Genomic DNA, 23,868 nt, shown 5'->3' with positions numbered 1-23,868 from the left:
TTCTCTGGAGATGTTCAAGACCCATTTGGACACCTACCTGTGTAAGCTGGTCTAGGGAGCCTGCTTTGGCAGGGGGATTGGATTTGATGATCTCTAGAGGTCCTTTCCAACCCTACAATTCTGTGATTCTGTGAGATTCTGTGACTCAGGAGATAGAATAAGATTCACCTCCCCTGAAACCTGCTCAACTTCCTCAAAATGCACTGAGTGGGAGGAGACACTTCACAAATAGGTTTCTGAAGTATTTTCCTACCATTCTCTTCATTTGATTTACTGTTGTATCAAGATATTATGTTTTGTGAGTAAGCTTGTATTCCTAAATGAAGTATGCTTTTAAATTACTATAGGCCCTAAAGTATATAATGACTTATTATGGTCTGTTGTCCACCCTTTGGTAGTGTGTGTTCTTCATTGTACTCATGGTATTTACTTCTTTATAGCATCTGCCATAACTTCATTGTCCTAATGAACAAAGTAAATGTTTTGCACTGTGGAACAAGTGATAAAATGCATCCCGCAGTCAGAATGAAATAAATAACACAATACTAGATGGATCTTTACTCTTTTATTATTCCAGAACTGAGATTTTTTGTGTCTTGGCACAAATCTCAGCATTACTATTCATCTCCAATTAATATAATGGCCTAAAAGCCTTCTCCTTTTGCTTATAAAATATTTTGTCTGCATCCAATTCCTCTATTAGGGGGACATAAATCTACTAGGTTATGAAATCTGTTTCTCTAATGATGCAGCTGGCATAAGTAAAAGTATAATTCACAGCATGCAACAATATGATTTTTTTTTAATAGCCTTTCAACTTATTCTTTAAAGCAGTTTCAAGGTCGTTGCTCCTCTGATGGTTACTCTAAAACAACATGTTTATAGTAAAAGTCTGAATATAACTATATGACAAAAAATGGATCACAAAGGAACGGAGAGCACCACTTACTTTATAACTGTATTAAAATTATCTTGAACTGGGACAGGACTTATAAAACAGGCTAGAACTCTTTATGAAACACTTTCACCAAAAGTCAGAAATTTATTTCTCCCCTCAAAGAAGATTGGATTTTTGAGGGACAAAAAATTTTGTAGTGTATAATAGCACAGATTTCTTAGGTGGCATTTTCATGAGTCTTCCCTTTTCTACTTGCCAAGGCAGAAAATAGCATTAATCTGCTTTGCTAAAGTTACTCTACTCCATTATTTTGAGTTGGAGGGTTCATGGGAAAATTAGCTTAACACTCAACAGAAGGGAAGAAAAGTTCAGGGGTCAGTAAGGAGGAAAAAGTAAAGAAAGAGGGAGCAAATATTAAAACTAGATAAAGTGAGGATATAGGAATCATATGAAGTATAGAGATCCTGACTAGCAACTCTTATGCAATTCAAGACTTCAATTCAAAATACTTCAGAGTATTGAGCTAAAGGGATTACTTAAATGCAATTTTGAAGTAAATAAATAAGAGCTATGAGTTAGTATGAGACAACTGTAATTAGACTTGTAGAATTTGGTGTGTCAACATATAATGTTTTAGAAACTCTGCTACATTTGGGAATTTATCTGATTCTACAGAACAGATTTCACACATAATATGAGTCAGTATAAGCCAAGCCAAAATACATGCCATGAAAAAGGTGTTTTTTGGGTGTGATAAACTTCTGTGAATTAACATGTACTAACATTGATCTATAACTAGGTTCACTAGAATTTAACCATCTTGTGGTGGTTCTACCATTCTAGTGCTATCAAAGCCTGCTATTAGGCTTGGTTTCCCCTCCTACTTATGTCCCGACTGTCATTTCCACTATACTAAGGAACTCCCTCAAGTTCTGTGCTACTAGCATTATCCTAATCTTCCCTTTTGCAGCCACGTTGTCACCCTACTCTCTGTCCTGTGTTAGTATGCAGAATCTTGGACTGCAAATAATAGTATTACTTTAGTGATCTTGAGTAATTGCATATCATGACTGGGCTGATACCTATTGAGTGTCTGTTTGCATTTTTTTCACTGATGTTTGGATATCATGGTGAGAAAGCTCTTAGCAATGCTCCAACAGACAGAACATTTATGCAGTGGAAGCCCATGACTTGGAAGTGTTGAGGAGGGAGTGAATGAAACCACATGAAACCATATGGTGAGCTATGGCTAAAGGATTAAACTATCCAAAATGTCACTGAGCAAATGTTACAGTTACTGTGAAACATCCAGCACCATTTCTGAAAAGGAAGGAAGGAAAGGCAGAGACTTGACTCTCCAAGAGAAGAAATTTGCTTTATGCTTTATCTCATTCATGGGCAGTCCAGCTGTACAAAGGAGTCTGTCTTTAAATATAGGAGCCACATTTTCAAAGGTGAAGACTTGCCAAAGAATGAACACAATCAACAATAGCAACAATCTCATGGAGTACTAATTCGCATTTAAGCATTGTAGAAGTCTGATCTTAAGTCTTAACTAATAACTACCTGATCGATCATTAAGTATAAACAAAGAAAAAGCTGTAACTTGGTGTATCTTTTCAATTCTGAATGCACATTCTAAAAATTACTTTCTACATTTATACATACCGTATCTTTTTTTTATTTCATAGAGTAGTTTAATGAACAGAAGTACTTTATTTTATATTTTTGTATTTTTAAGTTAATGATATGCATATAACGCTGTTGCAATTTCTTATACTGGATATAATATTTATTGATGTAGTTAAATCATAGACAACAAAACAGATACTGCTAAATTAATTTGATGTGGATACCACTTTAAAATTAAGTTCATTAAAAGTAATATAATGATCCATTTGCAAGCCTTCAGCTGCAGACTTAGAGGTGACAGGCCATTTGGAAAGCAGTTAATTGAATGTCTTACTCACCCTCCTATTTAACTACAGGCATAGTAAGCTCATTCTACTGACCTTAATAGGTTTGCTTTCAAAGTGTTTTATTCTGAAGATGTAAAGGTGAACTCTAACACATGTCAGCCTGCAGCAAACCTAAGCAACTGAACTAAAAGAACCTATTTTGTATTTTTGTCCTGTGCCTACAGGTCTTAATACAAGGAATGACATCCAATGCACACTATGAAAGGATGTACATTATGCACTTCACTGTAGGTGCTTCATTGTTCCACAGGATCTCTCAGGACTTTTTCTCTCAATTAAAGAAGTATTAACAGTAGGCATCCCACTCCAGCCTGCAAATGGCTTTGCATTCTCTAGCTGAAAAAGGTTGAGCAAGTGACAGAAGCTTGTTTTCTTCATGGAACAACTAGTGGATGTATCTGAGGACTGTCTCATTATGTCTCAGGAGGGTGTTCTTATCTCCTTTGCTGGGTCTCTAAAGCAAGTCACAACAACTTTAGCACTGGCTTGAGGACAAGCTCAGACAGTTCTGTTCAGACTGATGGAATGGAATAACAGCTATCATCTTTTATGCATTACTGCCTTTTAAACTGCTCATAACAGTGTTGTATCCACTTACAATAAAGCCCCTGAAGCAGCTGGGTGCCTTCCATCTCTTCCACTCCAAAGATACCTCAGCATGACTCTCCTTCACCTTAATGCTATCCCTGACCACCTCAGCTCCTTAGGGGTCTCAGGATTTTTTCCCTCACTTGGATGGCTCAAAACAGTGGCTAGGAGAAGTGAACACAGCTGGCCACACTCTTTATTATCTTGGCAGTCATCTGTATGGGACTTGGCCAAACTTGGTCCAGCCAAGACAGAAATGACCTCAATGATCTATGAGCAGGGGGACATTTTTTTCCAACAGTTTCTGAACATTCCTTGTTCTTGTTACTACTTTGTCAGTGCTTTAGTTACTGTATTTCCTTTTTTTTTTTCTCTCTCTAACCTGTTTTTGTATTTTTATTAAAAATATAAATGCAAGTTCTGTTGTGGTTAAAAATAGCCTGTTTGTTATAGGTGTGAAGAGAAAGATACACACCATTGCCAATAGTTTGTCTTATTAATGACTCGTGAATTAAACTTTTCGCGAGTGAGTTTACTAATCCTCTTTCCTCTCATATTTTCCGAAGGTATGGACTACCCCATACGCATATATAGAATCTGTATAGATGGTTCCGATTTTCCTTTTAACATCTGTAGGACTGCATATAACTCACAGGCCTGAGCTGACCACGTTTTATCCAATGTTCCCGATTCAATTACTGTAAATGTTTTCCCGATTATTATAGCATACCCTGATTTTTGTTTTCCTTCTGTCACCCGGGAGGAGCCATCTACAAATAATTTTTTCCCTTCTAATAACTCCTCCTCTTCTAAGTCCTCCCTTATTTTAGCCTGATACTCTACACGCTGAATATAATCATGGGTTAAATCCTCATTCCATATATAAGAATTGAGCAGGATTTTATAAACTTGTAGTTTTTATCTCTAATTTAGGAGAATGTATTATAATCCTCATATTTCAATAGCCTAGTGTCTGTAATCCACTTGTCTGCTTCTTGTTGTAGTACTCCCCTTATGTTATGTGCAGTATAAACTTTTAATTAACCCCCGAAAGTAATCTTCCCTGCTTCTACTACTAACAGAGCTACAGCAACTATTGCTTGTACACAGGTAGGCCACCCACAGCTAATAGAATCTAAGAGTTTTGAAGAGTATCCTACTGGCTTCTTTTTCCCAGCCCATTCCTGTGTCAGTACTCCAAAAGCAGTCCCTTTGTATTTACAAAAAGGTAAAATGGTCTTTTTATCTCAGGTAAGCTTAATACTGGTGTATTAACAGGATCTACCTTTAAATGTTCTAATCTTTGCTCATCCTCCTGACTCCACTTTATTAATCCATCTTGTACTACTTTCTGGTATAAAAAGTTTACCTTACTACTATAATTCTCAATCCATTGTCGACAGTATCCTAGCAGCTCTAAGATCTGCCTCACCTGCCTCTTGCTTTCTGGGGCTTTTTAAGATAAAATCCCATTTACTCATTCTGAATCTAATCTCTTATTTCCCTTGCTTAACCACTGTCCCAAATATTTCACTTCCTATTCTGTAAATTGTAATTTTGCCTTTAAAACTTTCAACCCCTTCAGACCTAAGAAATTTAATAATTTAATATTCTCCTGTCTAACCATTTCCTCGTCTTTTCCAGCTAATAGTAAGTAATCTACATATTGTCCTAAGGTTACCTGTGGGTTTGATTCATAAGTTTTTAGTACTTGCTCAAGGGCTTGCCCAAACAAGTTAGGGGATTCTGTGAATCCCTGTGCGAGCACTGTCCATCTGAGTTGTTGTATTCTATGGGTGTTTGGATCTTCCCACCCGAAGGCAAAGTAGTCCCTGCATTCTGCCTTTGGGGGGCAGGTCCAAAAAGCATCCTTTAAATTAATTACACTATACCACTTAGATTCTGGGTTTAATTGACTGAGCAGAGTATAGGGGTTTGCCACTACTGGGAAACGGGTAACTGTTCTCTTATTAATTTCCCTTAAGTCGTGGACTAACCTATATGTGCCATCAGGTTTCTTTACAGGGAGTATAGGAGTATTATAGGGAGACATACAGGGTTCTAACAACCCTTTAGATATTAATCTCTCAATTTCAGGTTGTAGCCCTAATTTACCTTCCTGTGAAATGGGGTATTGTTTTATCCTAACTGGGATCACTTGTTCCTTTATAGTCACTTCAGATGGTTCTATGTCTAATTTCCCTACTGATTCTGGAGTATACCAAACTTCTGGGTTAATTGTAGGCTCATCTTCTATCGTTAGAGTACATAGTTTAACAGTTAATTCTCTATCTTTTACTTCCAAATTTATTCCTAACTCCACAATTAAATCTCTCCCTAGCAAATTACATTCTGCTTCAGGTACCAATAAAAAGACCCAATTCCATTGGTGCTAAATGATTCTATTTCTACCTGCTTTATAACAGGTACCATAAAAGTTTCCCTTTTGCTCTGATTACTAGTAGCTTTTCTGAGGATAAAGAACATCCTTGAGGTAAATATTGAACAGTCGATCTTTCTGCCCCAGGGTCTACCAAAAATTCCATTTCCTGACTCTGAGGACCCAATTTCAATTTCATCAAGGGCTCTTTTCTTTTCTGGGTCCCCAGCACATAAAGCCCCTTACCCCCTCAGTCCTTCTTAAACATTCTCTCATCCTGAATTCTCTTTCTACATTCTTTCATGTGTCCCTTTTTCTGACAGTAGAAGCATTCTACTGTCCTCATATCTCTGGGTCTCACCTGGTTAGGTTGAAGAGCGGCTATCAGAATTTTTTTTACTTGCCTCTCTATCCACTCGGTAGGAGTTTCATCTTTTTTTTTTTTTTTACTCGCTAGAAGCCTTATCAACATTCTGTCACCGAAGGACAGATTCTCTAATCCCTCGAATAATAATAACTCGCAAATCTGCCATGTGAGTATGATGTTCCTGGTTCTGATTATCCCAATTGGGCCGCTGTAAAGGCCACTTTATATCTGCTCCTGGACCAGCCTGGTATTGCTGATCCCAAATTCGCATACCTGCCCTCCTGATCATATCCCTTTCTTCTGCTGTAAATAGTATGCCCAAAATTGCCTGTATTTCATCCCAGGTATAAAGGCTGGAACCTAAAAATTGATCTAGCCTCTCAGAGACCCCTAAAGGATCCTCTAGCAAATTCCCCATCTCCTTTTTAAATTCCCTTACATCTCCTGAGTTTAAGGGAACTGAAACATATCCAACTCCTGGGTTTGGACCCCAGTAGCTACGGGTATTTCTCTTAAAGGGAGAGGATTTCTTCCTCAACCCCTCTCCTGCCTAGTTTGCCTTCTAGTGATCCTTTTCCTAGGGAGATCTAGGGGTTCAGATTCAGGTTCGTCTACTGAGTCAGATTCAGCTTGCACCGGAGGCACCGCTGAATTCTGTTTGGAAGGAGCATAAGGGGAGGGGAGATAGTGTATCATTCGCATAAGTATTTAGAGCCTGGCAGATCCAGACCTCAAAGGACACAAATACTGGCCAGAACAGCTGATCTGCCCTTATCTGCTTTCCTCCCCATACCTCTATACAATAATATACCATTTCACCTTACTCTTTCCTTGTCTAGAGGGAGAATTGCCCCAGTGTTTTAACATTAAACCTAGGGGACTTTCTAGTGGTAGCTTCACCTGCGAGCCACCCATGGGGTCAGAGGGCTTACTCGGCCTCTGTCCCATCTTCCGGAGCACTCTCACACACACACACACTCGCACCTCTTGGTCATGACCCACACCCTCGTGGGCAATGGGAACTGCACCACTAGAGGGTCCACACTCACTTCACCCCTATGGGACGTCTCAGTCAGGCGTGCTCTGGGATATCCACCCCAACCGAATGGTTTCACGCAAATACTTACTCAATCCTGAGTCTTCGTTCAGGTCTTTGTGCACAAAAATTATGGGGTACTGCAGTTTCTTTCGCTCGCTTACCGAATTTAGAGTTCAGAGCTACAGGTCTCTGCACAGGAATTACCCAACCCAGGGGCTGTCTGAAGACAGGGCGCCCCCCCTGGAGTGGGAATTCCGCAGCGGAGTTGCCTGGATCCGAGTCACAGCACCAAATTGTTATAGGTGTGAAGAGAACAATACACACTATTGCCAATAGTAAGGAATTTATTGAGCAAGCAATAAATGAGTGAAACAGCACTGGGCGGCCGGGAGTCTCCACTCCACCAGAGGCGTGCAACAGGGGCCTCCCGATCCCTCTTTTTATTGTCTCTTATCTCTGCATTTGTTTTTGTCTTTCTCTTCATGGGCTGCGCTGGCTGTTATGTGGGGGTCGTTCTCTGCCACCTGGTGATTGAGATGAAAAGGGCTGTAGTCCTCTTCAGCTTCGATCATGCGCACTTAAGAGGAGATTTTCACTTATTTTTCTTTTTTCAGTTTCTTAGAAGGTCACTGCTATCTGTTGTTCATTGTCCAGTTGTTAGAACTAAGCGCTGTGGCTCCAATTTGCACAAATTCCCAAGTTCTTAAACAAAACATTTATACATCTATTTTGAGACTTCTACAAACTACATAGTTTTCAGAAAGCAAAATACTGAAAAACACTGACACATCTGCCTCAAGTTGGTTTGATTAACAAATACAGCACTCATTTTTATCACACTGTTCACAGATCTTCACTCTTATCTGAGAACTTTTGAGGCATTTTCTTACTTAGCATCCTGCATTATCTGTTTCTTTCCTGAAGAAAGAGTTTGTAAATGATACTAGTATAATCAGATGTTCAGGTAACCCATTATGCTACAGGTGACCTTTGTCTATGGCTAGAACACATAACAACAGAATTATTACAGCTACATATCGCATATGTTCCAGGAAGTATTTATCTGAAATGGTAAAAGAGAATTATTATACTGTATTGATATTGTTTGTAAACCTGCTAGCTAGGTACTAGAAACTACTTTTTATAGACTTCAGACCAATCCAGGTAGGCACTAAAGAAATGTCAGTGCATGAAGCAAAATCTAACTTGAGGGTTAAGGAGTGATATACAGAGAGACTGAAGAATCTCAGTGTCTTTCCAGAACTGGAGCTAGTTGATGACTTCACAGCTGGCAATAAAATATTTTTAGGGAAGACAGTACGGCTGAGAATCAAATTTCCAGAGAAGACAAAACAAATTGGGAGTTTAACCATGGGTAGAAAATCCTGGTCAAGTTTTATGAGTTTATTCTTTATGGTTGACTTTTTCCAACATAGCATGAATGATGCATATAGAAATTATTCTGTGAAATCCACTGGAAACTTGATTAATGCTAATCTGTTTTTTTTCTGGAGGGCTGATGCCTCTGAGGAAGTATAACATCTTTTTGTTCCAAGTTTTAGCATTAGCAAAGTGTTCTTTTCACTCTCTATGTAAACACATAGTGGGTTTTTTTTAGGTTGTCATAATGGAAATGTTAAGTCATGGCTTGAAACAGCAATTGAGCAGCTGGTAGGAAAGCAGGGCCAACCCAGGGGAGCTCAGGTGCAAGCAGTGCACCTGAGTGACAGGAAAGGGTAGAGCCAGGATCCACCCCTCCCCTGACTTCATTTAAGGGTTGGCAGTGGTGACCACTGCCTACCTGAGGACCTTATAGGCCTCCTAAAGGTAAGCAGCTTCTATCTTCTATTTCTGTGCTAATTGCTGTCATGTCTGAGCAGACCCTTGCTTGTTGTGTCCTGGGACCCTGCTCCTCTGATATCTTACTGCGCTTTCTCTGATGTTACAATTATCAATTTATGTTTGTTGTACTGTCATGCACTATTCAGCCTCTAATTCTATACATGAAACAAGACAAAAGTAAATATGACTTTTTCTCCAGAAAATTGAGGACTTTAGAGGTCAGTGACTTTCTTTCAAAATGCCCAAAAGACTTATAGTTCCAACTCTGGATTGCCTTTCTGTGCCCCACCAGTTGGAGAGACTCTAAGGTTGAGCTTATTTTTTGGACAGTTCATACAGTTACTAGACACGTCTCCGAATGTCTTGACAAGCCTAATCCTTGGTCCTAGTATTCACCAGTACTGTTGAAGCTTACATGGTCATGTGTTCCTTCAAATACTTCCTTGTTTACTGTTTTTGAAGGTTTCTATATTTTTATAGATTTGCAATGCAATAAAGGATAAAAACAATATATTTTAACTCCAGCCATTCCCAAAGCTGGGAAGAGTGGCTGACACACCAGAAGGCTATGTTGCTGTTCTTCAACACCTGTACAAATTAGAGAGCTGGGTAGAGAGGAGACTGGTTAGATTCAGAAGGAGCGAGTGTAGAGTGTTGTGCATGGGGAGGAATAACTGCATGCATCAGTATATGTTAGGACAGGCTTGTCCAACCCACTATCTACTGGCAGCTCAGCATGGCCAATCATGCTGTGTAAGCCCCCACCCCTTGGCAGTCCAGTCTAGCCACAGATGCATACTCAGCAACAGCCACACATCAGTGTGCTATTAACACTGCATTGACTGAAACCAAGACATAGGGAGGTGTAGAGCAATTCAAATTATGATGAATAATTTTGTGTATTTTGGTACTTTGGTTAAACAAACTACTGTAAACTGGAAAAACAAGTAGTCATGCTTTCTGTTTTGATAAAGAAATTTGAGAACTGGTTTCAAGCTTGCTGGAAAGAAAAAAAGTCAATTTTCTGGTATACTTGTGATTGTCTTTTCAGTTCATATTTAAATTTGCACATAATTTACGTAATGTAAATAGTTAGAGTCAAGTATTCAACTCAAAAACTTGATTGTTTCTTGACCGGACGTTTGTAATAGCTCTCTTACCATAGAAAAAATATCACTCACTTCACCATTCTACCTTATTCATGTCACTGCTCTCTGGTAGTACATGGATTTGCAAACAACTATTTATAAGAATGAAGCACAGGAAGAATAAATTTACGTGAAGAATTGTTTACTTCGATCAAATCAGCTTGATGTACTATTCTCACAAAACTGATGTGAAATAACTCACTAGTTTTGTTTTTGTTGCCCTTTTTTGTTTAAATAAATGTACTAAAAATTAACTTCTGCTACTTATATACATAAGCTATTATATACTTTACATGAGCTGCTCCAAAAGTAATGCCTCCTACTTTATTATGTTAACCTATGATGTCGGAGACAGATGTTGATAGCATAAATAGCGGAAGCTGAACCTTCCTGACAGCTTTCCATTACATTGTGTTGTCACATGACAGATGGCAACAGGAGGTCAGCCTGACAAAATGGCATCTGACATGGGAGTGCATATGGAGCAGAGGTGGTTAATTGAATTACTCCATTCAGGAAAAAAAATGAGCTCACTGATATTACATCCATTATATTGCTGGATTTTTTTTTTCTTTTTTGGAAACCAAACAGTAGCTGTGAATGTAGTGAGGTGGTGGGTGGTACACTTCCACAGTGGTGGTAATAAGTCACCTATACTGCTGCAGTTTTTCATAAGCATAACTTATTTTGTTCATTTCTGGTAAAAAGGAATAGCTAATGGTGGTTGTATGGAATGAAATAGAGATATATAGCTGCTTCTGGCCAGCTTTCAGGTAATCTGAGAAAGGTTTTACTTACAATCTGGTAATAAGAAAGGAATAGCATACCCTTCTCTGGAAACGGGCTCACTGGAAAATTTCCCAGAAGAAAAAGTCTTCAAGGTGAGGTGTTTTTCTCTTGGCTGCCAACCCTTAAATGAGGTTATGATCCTGTCACACAGGTGAATTGTTTGCACATAGGGCTGGCCACATCTCTTCACCAGATGCTCAGTCACTGATTCAGGCTGTGTCCTAATAGTTTCCATGCAGTGGTGATTACACTAAAAAATGGCATTTTGTAGCTGAGAATTTGCTCTATCAAGTACTGTCATTATGTTTTTCATGTCTGTTGTAGTTTCCATGGAAATAAATAGAAGGTATTATGTTTGGTGCATCCCAAGACAGTTTCTCTTAACTCAGTGCAGCCTATGAAAGTCAAAAGATTCAACACCCTTGGGTTAGGGGCTGTTCTGCTCAAAGAGAAGCTCTGCAGAGAAGGACCTGAGTGTCCTTATCGACAACAAGTAGGCCATGAGTTAGCACTGTGCCCTCATGGCCAAGAAGACTAATGCTATTCTGGGATGCATTATTTAAAATAATAAAAAAGTCACCAGCAAGTCAAGGGTGATGATCCTTCCACTTTAATCTGCCCTGGTGAGGCCATATCTGGAATGCTGTACCCAATTCTGGACTGCCCAGTTGAATAAAATACAAGCATCTCCTAGAAAGGTCCAGTGGAAGTCAACAAAGATGATCAAAGGCCTGGAGAATCTTCTATATGAGAAAAGGCTGAGACCTGGGGCTCTTCCTTCTTTAGAAGGCTGAGAGGGGATCTTGTACTTTTTTTTTTTTTTAGTACCTTAAGTGTGGGAGTAAAGTTAATGGGGGCGGAATTTTCAGTAGTGTGCATCAATAGAACAAGGGGAAATTTATACAAAATTGGAACACAGGAAGTTCCTTACTAAGACGAAGAAGAATTTCTTTACTTTAAGGGTGACCAAGCACTGGAACAGAGATGTTGTAGCTTCTCCTTCCCTGGACATATTCAATACACATCTGGACAGCTACTTATGTGACCTACTGTAGGGAAACTAATTTAGTAGGAATATTGGACTCAATATCTAAATATGTCTTCCAACCCCTACAATTCTTTGATCACTTAAGCAGTTTGCTTAGCTTATTTCATGTTTCTTGAGCAGTAAACTTCTAGTTTTGCAAAGTTATTGCTGGTGTTCTTCTTTATGCTAAAAGTCCTATTCTAGTTCCATTGAAGTACGTGTAAAAGCATTATGGTGAATTTAGGTGGGTAAGTGCATTCTGCTTACATTTCAGTATTGTTTCCTATTTATTGACATATGAAACACCAGCTGTAATTTCAATATATGATCATCAATATGCACAGAATTTTTGTGTGTGTGTGTTTGTGGGGGGGGAAAACAAAAAATCATTCTCTATTGCTGTATGATATGTATAGAACACTTAAGGACCACTTGACTCTTCAGTGGTGTTATGCTGCAGTTTTTCTAGAGAAATAATATTGTTTTGCTCACCTCATTCTGAATAACAAAGACTTAGGATGTATAATTGAAACAACATGCAGATAAAAATCACTGTCAGATCTGAGATTGGATACATGTCAGATAATGCCTTTGTCAGAAATTATCATGTGGAGCAGTTAAAATTTGAACTTCCCTTTAGAAAATATAGTACAAGTTGCTATTCTTCGGCCAGATCTCAGAAAAAGCTAGTGTGTTAGATGTTTATTCTATTTTGCTTGTGTTTATTCATTTTACCACTGAATGCAATACATTCTTATCCACAATTCCTTTTTTTATAATTTTCTTGTTTCACTCTTACTCAGGCAATTGGAATAAAAACATAATAAGTATTAACACTGGGAAATGAAATACTGTTTTCCCTTTGTAGATATCTTATGATATTTATTATCACTTTCATTGTATTCATTATATTAAAATTACATAGAAAATCACATGGGTCCAACAGCATGAATAAGTAGAATCACTGTTGTAACAGAATGTAGCATGAGTGAAAACTATAGATTTTAAAATTTGTGGAGGTTTGAAATAAGAATTGTAACTGTTTTGTGTTTACTATGACAGAGTGATGTCCTAGAAATAGATTTCCTTGTACTCTGACTGACTCTGTACTGACTAGTCTGTGCAGACCACTCATGTCAGGTAGAAGCAGCAGCTCTTTCAGCTTCTCTGGCCTGCAACAATTATTCATACAGATATACTGGCAAACATATTTGGTTGAAGTGTATCTTAATCCTATTTTGGTGTTCACTTCAGGTGTGACTTCCTTATTTTAGTAGTATTTGCATTAAACAGCATCTGTCTTCAATTCTCAGTTGCTTCTTTCTGCCCTCCATTCACTGCTCACTCTGTGGTGCTGGTCCAATGCTTCATGTGGAAGTATGTGAACTACTTTCAGGAGCATAGTTTAGAATGATGCTCATTCCTTCTTCCTGCTGATGCTGTTATGAGGTTGTTTTTATCCTGGTCTGTTCTGTTATCCGTTATTTTCCTGCCTTCACAAACTGCTGTTTCCATGCTATTGAATAGGGTGATAAAGCATTGTATATGAATATGAAAGAATGTACAGTAGTAGCTGTATAATTTGTCTTAGCTACCCAAATAAATTTCCATGAACTTTTTCTCTTGTCAAGAGCTACAAGGCTAGTTATCACAACAGAAGTCTGCAAAATCTTTACGTATTTCTTAGACTTTTTACCTTCCTTTTTTTTTTTTTTTTTTGGCTTGCCTAAGCCACGTTCAGTGAACAGGAATTGGCATGGATCACATACAAAATATGTAATAAAAATAAATTTAATGTATATAATTACCAAATTTTATGAAAACATAAAAAAGGAGCAACAATTAGAAAATTATTGGGATGTTTCACTTTATTTTTGTGAAACATAAAATGTTGCAACACACTCGGCCAGAGTACCTGCTAATAAGTGTAGGGAAGCACAACCACTCAATGTGAGTGAAGCAGCTTCAAGTTTATTCAACTGACTTACAGGTTTATATATGTTATGCAGTAGTCTAATTTTAACTAGTAAGATACAACCAAGTTTATCAATCATATCTGGAGGGCAGAGAGTACATGACACTACAGAGATCAAAAGAATACATATGCTAAGGAACACTGATCAAATGATATAGTTAAATCATCTTATGTACAATGGTAATTGTTATCTTCCCACGAGACTAAGGCAATGCTTGGTTACTGAATCATCTTGCTTGGTTACTGAATCATCTTATATGTAACCAATTACTGAGGGATGAGGCCCTATATTGTTTTCCTACATTTCCCCCCTTTTTCTTTTACGGACGGAGGGCGAAACACTCAAGAGAGCCATGGCCTCATTGACCCTTGAGCCAGTCTTGAATGATATTCTGGGTTGGCATGTCAATTGTTAGCATAGCTGCCGCAGGGCTGGTTGCTCGAACTAAAAACCCGTAGGCTATCTGAATCACCATTACAACCAGAATAATAAATAGCCAACATAAACCCTCCTTGATCAAGTCATATGCCCATGAGGCAAGACCAGGGAATACAGAATGTAGCCAATCATCTATTGGGTTATGATCTTCAGTAATACTCTGCATGTGATTTAGTAACCAGTGAATTTGCATATGTATAGATTCACTATGATCAGACAAATTAAAACAACACATCCCATCAAAGTCTTTACAGCTGTGCCCTTGAGCAGAAAGTCGATAGCAGCTCAGTTTTGTAGAACTACATGTTGAAGACTATTCATATCTTCAAGCATCTCTTCTAGAATGGCAGATGTTATATTACTTTGTTTTACTGTCCAACAAGCAAGACGTTCTATTTGTTTCAGAGCTTGTGCAGCAGCTACTCCCGGGACCAAGAAGGAAGCAAAAATGTTAGCAGTTACAGTCCATAGTTTTACTTCATCAGCGCATGCATCGTTCAATGTTGAAAGTAAACGACCCTTCCTTTCAGTAGAATTATTTAAGAATTTATCAATGTGCAGCTAGTCCTGGCGGTGCAGGGCAAGTAGTGTAAGTTTTCCTAAATAACACAGTTCATGCTTTCCATGCAAACCTCTGGTCCTAAGTGGACCTGCATCTCCGGTCGGGAAAACATGTTTCCCTCTAATAATTGATCAACAGTTACTTGAAACAGAGGGTCATTCATATGCCAAGGGGTATTGGCACTTAGCTCACATAATTGCCTCCAGTGCGATTGCCACATTAATTACTCTGATGGTTTCATTATCATATGCACAACAGTCTTAATGTCCTCAGGAACTAGCACACTGCTGGACCAAATATAAGTCAAAAGCTGTCGCACAGGCTCACTACAGAGTCCATGTTCCGATACCGTAGACCGCAACTGAAACAACATTTTCCAATAGGAACATGTACCCCCTGTGGACCACCATCAGGTCCTTGCTCGAAATGAATCAGAGAAGCTTGCACAACTATTTCAGCCACCTCCATTTCCCCGTTTTCCACTGCCTGGCGAGCAATTTCTTCCCAATTTGGTTGGCACAATGCGAGAGCCATGCGAATCAGAAGGTTTAGCAACCTTAACCAATGGTGAGGGTGGAACCAACAGTGGGGGTGGAGGAGGTGGTGGCAGGAGATTGCCGTTCCCCTCCCCCAGTGGTTAAAGATCAGGTTCGGAGTCAGGATCCTCCAGCAAAAGGACAGTAGGAACAGTCCTCTGCCGTAGTTAGGCCGTAGATAGATATCAGGCTGCTTTGATGGCAGAAGTTGACATTCCTAGTGAATTTTCAAAGTGTTAGTAAGGGACATTTTATAAAATATAAAATATTCCTGTGCTTCATCTTCGACAGTAATTTTTCGCAAATGTATGTGCTGCCAAAAAGTGATGATATAAAGTGTGACTGTGAAGCAAGGGATGTTTTTATCTGTTAAGATCAGACATACAGAAGTCTTGTAAAGAGACCTGACCAAATTTTTCTTTCAGTTGTATAGGGTTGCAGCCAGTCACTCATTCCATGTGAGAACTTGCAAGAAATGTATTTATGCCAACAGAAAATGGAATTACAAATATACAAAAAGAAAACCAAAAAACAATATTTCTGGAAGTCTTGAAACCTGTTCAAGTTTCTTTATCAAAATGGAAAGCACAGCTACATACTTTTAGCCAGTGTATCAAAATGCACGAAACCATAACTCAAACTTGCCATAATATAAGTTTTGTTTTAAATGCAGTTATTGTGTGAAACACAGCACAGATAAGCTTATTTTCACCCTGAAGGTGCATGCTTAACTTGCTTAAGAGTGATCAAATTCACCAAAAATACAAAATCTGTGAGACATTTTCATGTTCTAGCACAAATTCTCCATTTGATTCCATAACTAATTTTATTTCACTTTGCAAAGTATTTCTAGCACTTTACCCTGACTTAGCCACCTTACTCCAGAAAAGTAAATGATGACTCCATAATCAATGTCTGTATTTTTAGTGAACTCCTATAACTGGTGATGTTTCAGTCCCTTGGACTTCATGAAATTCACAAATTTGATGACAATTTGCATGATACATCCATGTTTAAAGCTTTTTCATACAGATATTTCTCAATGTCATGTGCAGTTTGATGAACTATCAGTGAGTTACTGGTGTTAACTGCATCATCTTCTATTAACTTCATAAGTCTCTCTTCTTTTCCAGTCTTTGCCAGGAGCACCGTCAGTAGTTATACCAGATACTTTGACAAAGATCAAAGAAAATTGCTCTAATATAGTTTTTACTGCTTCATACAAGTTTGGTTGTATGTTTCATGGCACTAAAGAAGCAGTTTCTTCATTATATTAATTATCAATAACACTAATGAAAATAGCAAGCTGAGCCATATCTGTAGTGTCAGTATTTTCATGCATTTGAAACGCTGCCTTGATTATCAATATGGGAAGTTAATAACATTATTTCTTCTCCTGCTCTCTAGGGTTTCCTATACAGATGAATAATTCAGATCACTTGCTATTTCACCATTCGTTTCAAGGATGCATGCAGTTTATTCATGTGGATGACCAGCTGGTGGACTTGCAAGCAGTAGAGCAAGGCCAACTGGGAAGCTTTGCCAATGTCAGCATTGACATGTGTGCCATTATTGACAGGTAAGTCACAGAGACACCACTAATGCTGTAATACTGATATACATCCTGCATATTCTGAAAGATACAGAAAAGTAGTTGCATGCTTAGAAGATAGAGATGGTGGCTTTAGGTTATGAATTGTTTGGGGAGAAAATGTATCTCTGGTTTTTACTTTCTCAGGCAGAAGGAGTGAAAAGCGATTGTAAGCCAAAGTCAGAAAACTTGTCAATAGTATGACTGCCTTGAATAGAGAAAACTATCAAAAAGTCACACATTTTATAAGTTTCTTAAATAAAAGCTACAGTGACTGTTTTGCAGGCAGAAGTTGTTTCCTGTCTCCTCTACCTTCTGCTAACACTGAACACTGAACATCAGAGAACTTAGTGTGCACACTTGCATTTATTACATGGAAAACTGCATAAACTTGATTAAAATAATGCTTTGTTGTTCTGCTTTGTTTGTGTTTTGCTGTTTTATTTCCCACCAAACTGAGAAAAGTAATTGAGAAGTAGCTCAAATAATTCCAGAATCTTTCTTAATACAATAGCAGGCTTTTGCTTTGAGGTTTACCTATTAAACCTGTGTTGACTTCTGTTTCTTCTAATTTATAAGGTTGTTCTTCTAGCAAATATAAAAACTATCCATTAAAATACTAAGACAGACAGGGAAGGAGCAAGTTACTCAGCTTGACTTCTCATGAAAATTACCTAAGTTTGAAATCAGTTTCAAGTCTGCTGGAAAGTTGAACGTGTTGTGGGTTTTGTTTAAACAATTTGTGTTTGAAAGGGGCCTAGAAACAAAACAGCGACAATGATCTGAGGAGGAAAGCTAATTTACTAAATAAGATATCGGAATGCAAAATAACAGAATATAATACAATATAATTGGAATTGAAGCTAATAAATAAAATAAGCAAGATAGAGTGTCTGATAAACTGAAGGCCTTATGCTAAACACTAAAGGTGAGATTGCTAGCGAACACCTGCTGCTGTGTCAATCCCCAAAGGAAAAAGTGTCTTGTGACATGCAAATAGGTTTTTATCTTTCCCTCTGAGTGGATAAACATAAAAATACAAAGCAACGAGAAGTCCTCTGGGGAAGGTAGTTCTCTTCTGAGACAGGTATACCTGTAACTATCGAAGATCTATGGGGCTGGAGCAGTAACTCATTAACTCTCAATGTACTACTTGATGTTATGATGTGGAATACCAAAAATCATAAAACCATGGCACTGTCTTATTTCAAGTAAGATTTTTACAATGACTTTTTAACAATATGCCATTACATATAACTGTATGTATTCTATTTCTAGCTAAGTACCATGTGTGTTTTGTTATCTTAACTTTGTTTCCTTTGAAAGAGGAGGATACTTGTGCCTGTGATACTGGGATCCTCCTGCTTTAAAAAAGTTTAATGTGGTTATCATGAAGAATTCTTTCTTCATCAATATGGAAATGGCTATGAAGGAACACACTGGGCAAGAAGATAACCTATTACACTAAATTATTCTTACTGCAGACCTCCTCCATTTGGTTGGAGGTAAGAAACATGAAGTTGTGAATGATGATATTTTTCATCATTAACCAAAATGGATAGGGGACAACTTCATCTAATATATGATGGAAGATGTTCAGCATAATGAGATCTTGTGCTGCATCAGTCTGGAGGTAACTGCTCTTGAAGACTCAATTCCTGCCAGCTGAATGCCCACTTAATATAGAAAAGGTGTGTGCATTTCAGTTTAATTTATTTTAAAATGAAGGAAGAAAGGTTATGTTTTTGTTACACTTATAAATGAGAGACAGATCTGCTGACCAAATGTTTTTATTTTTAGTCCTCTTCTCAGACACTTTGTTATTACATCTGGAGTTACAGATTGAGATCTTACTAGCAGGGAACATTGATGCTAAGACGTTCTCTTCTTACCACTGGCTGAATAGTACAAGTGCATATAATTTAATTACATGTAGTTGTATGTATGCACATAGTTAAAATGCTACTGAGGAAGAAAATGTCCTTGCTTCTGTATCTTGACTTTGTATTAGCAATGGAAGTTGTACTGTTGTCACAGTGATCAACATGCTGTACTGCTTGCGACAGAACAGGTCGCTGCACACCTCCTTCATTTAATGTTAACAAACTCAGTTGTTACAGTCCAGATGGTGCAGTTGTACTTAAGAATTTCAACACAGGATATTAAAAGAGAATTATTCATACCAACTTATCACAGCAGCCTCAGAGAATTCTTAAGTTCACCTGACTTCATTGTGGCTTAAAATTGAGTTCTCAGGATCACAATAAGGAGACACTAAAATGATTTCAAAATAGTGTTCAATCTGTTGTTGCAGATTATGTAGTGTCACGGTGTTATCCATGACAGTGACCCAAGGGAAACCGAGAAGGGAGAGAGAAAGGAAAAGGAAAAAATAACTGCACAGTCAGTGGCCACGAGGCCGCCAGAGCAGAGCTGTGTGCCGGAGGGGGTGGGGAGGAGGGGGGGGAAACAGAAAGAAAAGACGGGTCTACAAATAAATAACGGCACGATTTGAGAAGTAACGGTAACTTTATTAAATCTAATAAAATTGAACAACTTTGAGAGAAATGAATTTTCCAAACCAAAAGCTGTGAGCTTACGTTAAGGAGGAATTCCAGGGGAAGCACATGTGTTAAACCTCCACACAGCTGAGAGAACGCGCCCAGCAGAGCGCCGCCTGGCATCCAGTGCAGGGCTCCGCCCCTCTGCTGCTCCCAACAGCATTAACTCCTTAACTGCCTGCTTGATGTTCTGATGTGGAATACCGGCATCAAAACCACAAAACCACAACATGTAGAATATATGCAACTTAAAAGGAAACCTGTTGGTGTACATGTGAGTCACTCTGTGTCACAGTGAGATGAGTTAGATGCTGATTTTCAATGATTTCATGTCAAAGTTAATGCAAGTAGCCAGATACGGCAGCATGTGTATGAGTTATTATTGCTCACTTGCTGTCATGATACTCAGTGTGACAAAATGTTAGTGTTCTGCTCTAATCCTGTACAGATATATTTTCTATAGCATGTGATTGCCAATCAAAATTTGAAATAATTCCTTAAAGTAACAAAGTACTTCAAGCATGCTAGTAAATTAAAATGGTCACAATGTAACTGGAGGCAAAACAGGGATGTTCCTTGAAATTAAAAACTGTTGTTTCTGTCTTAAAATTCTTCTTTTAGCTATTTAATTCTCTGCCAGGGGATGAAGTCAGTGAGGAATAAGAGAAATATTCCTACAGTAACCTGCAGGAGAGCCAGATGATATACCGATGTCCAGACTTGCAACCAATCCTGCTTTACAGCTAATCTGTTCCCAAGACAATTCCGTGAAACTGAAGTAAAACAGGACAAGAGAGTTGAAACCATATAATGGTTTCTGCCTACCTTCCCAGCCAAAGCCATTTCCTACACACACCCTCTCCATCTTTCTACTTTTATTTGAAACTATATGTACCTCTGTATCTCAAAATTCTTCCTGATGTGGAAATCATGTGGAAAGACTAAAGCTTTTAACAAGGATTTTAATGAGAATGCTTCAAATTCATTTAATTCATGTTCCATCTCAACCCAGAAAAGTAACTCGAGGGACATAGGTCATGGCTCAAGTAACAGTGACAATGCTTTTAATACATATGTACAACTGTGTGGTAACTTCCATATCATTTAATACAGCTCAGTATGCAGGAGGTAGGTTACTGGTTCTACAGAAATGGCCAAAAATTAGAGAGATTTAGTTACATTCCTCTTGACATTTTATCTTAGTTTTCCTCAAGATTTTTTAACCATGGGAAAAAATTCTATTCTAAAACATCAAAAATGTGAAACACCAGTGAACTGATTGAACTGAGTTTTCCCATATGCTCACAAACTTTCTTCCTTTCATGCAGTTAGAAAAAAAACTGGATAAGTAGGTAATTAGTCTCCACCTAGTTAACTGATGATTTTTATCTAATGTTATCTAATGAAGATTGATGTAAATGAGGATCAAAATTTATTATCTTATAGGGATAAGATACAGATAGATATTTGATTAAGATGCTTATTATGCAGCACTTTGGTATCCTCAAGAAATTCATTGGACCTCCTAGTTTTTAATTGGAATGGAGTTTTGAAGTTAGTAAAATATGTGCAGATTTAATAAATAATCTTTTGGGCCCACAGGCTAGTCAAATTAACTGCTATGAGCTGCTTTTAGCACTTAAATAAATTTGCCTTAGAGATTGCATGTGTTTTGGAGATCATAATAGTCTTTATTATAAACTTTCTTCAGAAAAGAATTTTTCTTTTTTTTTTTTTAAGCTAAGATAATCCTATTCCCTTGTTATAAAGCACGTGTAAAGGCATCACTTATATGGAACGTACAGGAATTATTTTACAAAGTTATTATTTCATTACTTGAGCTACTTAAAGTATCATTTCCTTTTGTGGAGGAAAAAATTTTTCAGAGATTTAGGATGCATCACTATTGCTCTTAGTCTGAAGATGGATCAGTGGAATACATTGAAGTATTACTGATTAAATGTTAAAAGGTATTAACTTACAGAATTTGAAACAGAAAGAAATGTAACTGGCTTACTGTTGCTAGTTCTAATATAAGGCAGATTGGTAGCCATGGTGGATTACCTGATCGAGTGAATGTTGAATGTATATTAATTCTGTGGAATAAGCCATGAAAAGAGCAATGGTTTCAGAATCTTTCCTTGTTCCATTTGATTTCTCCCATTTTTTCCTGAGCCGAGCAAACAAGCTATGTATGATGGTATTTGAACAAGGACAGCCACATTCACTTTAATGCTTCACTGTTAAGAGTGTAGAGATGAAACTGTCACTTGCCAGTGCTTGAAAGAGGAATGAAAGCAAAACAGTGAGCATTCAAGTAGTCACAAGTGCTGTATGGAGAACAACTTTCTCTTTCATAAAGCTTTCTGAGATTTTTTTCAAGTTATTGTCATGAGAAGTAATCCATTATTTTTCTTGAAAAGTGTGGTAAGAAATAAAACATGTTGAACAGAAAATTCTAGAATAGATGATGTCACTTTGGAAGTAAAAGATACATATGAAGATGGAAACTGGGGACCTGGAAACTCAGAAACTAAGAAATGATAGAGATTTAAAGCAAAGTAAGAAATAAAGTATGTTCAGAAAGGCAACTTCAAGTGAACAGATTGTACTACTACAGAATAGAAAGGAAAGAGTAATAAGCCCTTTCTTTTCACTCAGTCTCAGTGAGGGCTGCAATCAGTTTAGAATGTAAGATGTTCCCTGCTTGGAACAGTATGACTAATGGGTCAGTTAGATACCTGTTAAATAGCTTAAGAGTGTGATTAGTTTCTCTTAAGCAAATTAGAATTGTTTGAATTGAAATGCAAATGGTTTTTATACTTATGCCTTTTTTTAATGTCTTGTTTTTTCTTTGTTCACTTTTGCTTATGTATCACAACTATCAATAGCATTCAGATCAGAACTTTCCAAGCAACTCTGTGGCTTTTTTCTTTGTCTTATGTTTAATTCTTTATTAAAATCTCAGGGGGGTGGGGGGGAGGGGGGGGGGGAGTGGACTCTTTAATTTATATAAATTCTCATTTATATTATTAAAAATGTGTTCTATTGAGATCGTTTTCTAGAACAAGTAAATTATTTGTTCATGACAAATGCTAGTTCTTGCTAAAACAAAATCTAAGGCTTTAGCCTTAAGTAAGCACCTCGTTAACACTTAAGAATATTACCAAGAAGGAGAAGTTGTAAAGCAGATATATGGACAATGTGATATGATACGTATTTTTGTGTAGTGGCTAAAGGTTGTTCCAGGAAATGGTACATGGCAAGTCTGATAAGACAAAATATGGGCCAAATATTTGATTTAGTCACATTAAAACAGTCTGTACAGGGATAAATACAAGTTTAGCACTTTACCTAACCTTTCCCCCAGAACATTTTATTTCAGAAACATCTTTTTTTCCCCAACATTTGTCCCTGGAAAACAACAACAACAACAACAACAAACCTATATAAGTATATACATATTGCTTTCTCTCTCCTTTGCCATGCACAGACTGCATACCTATATGAAAAGTTTACACTAATGGTTGCCAAGGATTTTAGATTCTCTAACATGTGTTAACACAAATTTATGCTCTATCTGGGAGGTCATTTCTTGTTTTCTCTTAAATAGATTATTTTCTGTAAGATTTAGCTTGTATACATAACTTGTGTTACATTAATGTTTAATTACTGTTTTTATTATTTTCCTGTTAGAATGATGTAAACACTGAGCAAACCTCTACAAAGCTCTCCTTCGATTTGAAATTTATATTCTCACAAGGACAAATTGCAAATACTGAGCTGATCCTACAATATTACCTTTGAAACAGTAACTCCCTGGTCATTCAGCTAAGTTTTGAAGGCAGATTGCTTAGATGACCCTCTCAAGTTTTTCTTCTAGAAAAATGCAGCAGCCCTACAGAAGTGGGGGTCCTATCCACAAGCTTATGTTGGACCCCACTGAAAGTAAGTTATGTTAACTGCTCACCTAATTTTGCTGTATGTAGCTTATTTATCCAGGAAAACAGTATCAGTGACAACTAGCTAAAGAAGAAAAGCTAAAGAAGAAAAGCCAAAGAAGTTTATGCAGATTGGTGCCAGCACTGTCTAACCCATGGACTGCAGGTGACCCAGCAGAGCTTGCAATGTAGCCAGCTCCCTACCT

The 23,868-nt window shown here is 37.7% G+C and overlaps 1 protein-coding gene across 1 annotated transcript in view; it reads left to right on the top strand.

Moving 5' to 3' along the window:
- CNTNAP2 (contactin associated protein 2) overlaps nucleotides 1-23,868 on the top strand; it is a 677,682-nt gene that overhangs the window by 420,192 nt on the left and 233,622 nt on the right. Inside the window, exon 10 of the mRNA XM_065752999.1 lies at nucleotides 16,977-17,148. Coding sequence (XP_065609071.1) covers nucleotides 16,977-17,148 — 172 coding nt within the window. The remainder of the gene's footprint in view (nucleotides 1-16,976; nucleotides 17,149-23,868) is intronic.

The sequence above is a fragment of the Cyrtonyx montezumae genome, unplaced genomic scaffold (genome assembly GCF_038088225.1).
Source record: "Cyrtonyx montezumae isolate F1298 unplaced genomic scaffold, pur_monq_1.0 scaffold_8, whole genome shotgun sequence".
Lineage (NCBI taxonomy): Eukaryota > Metazoa > Chordata > Aves > Galliformes > Odontophoridae > Cyrtonyx > Cyrtonyx montezumae.
Note: the sequence above shows the minus strand (reverse complement) of the source record. Positions and strands in the feature narration are given on the sequence as shown.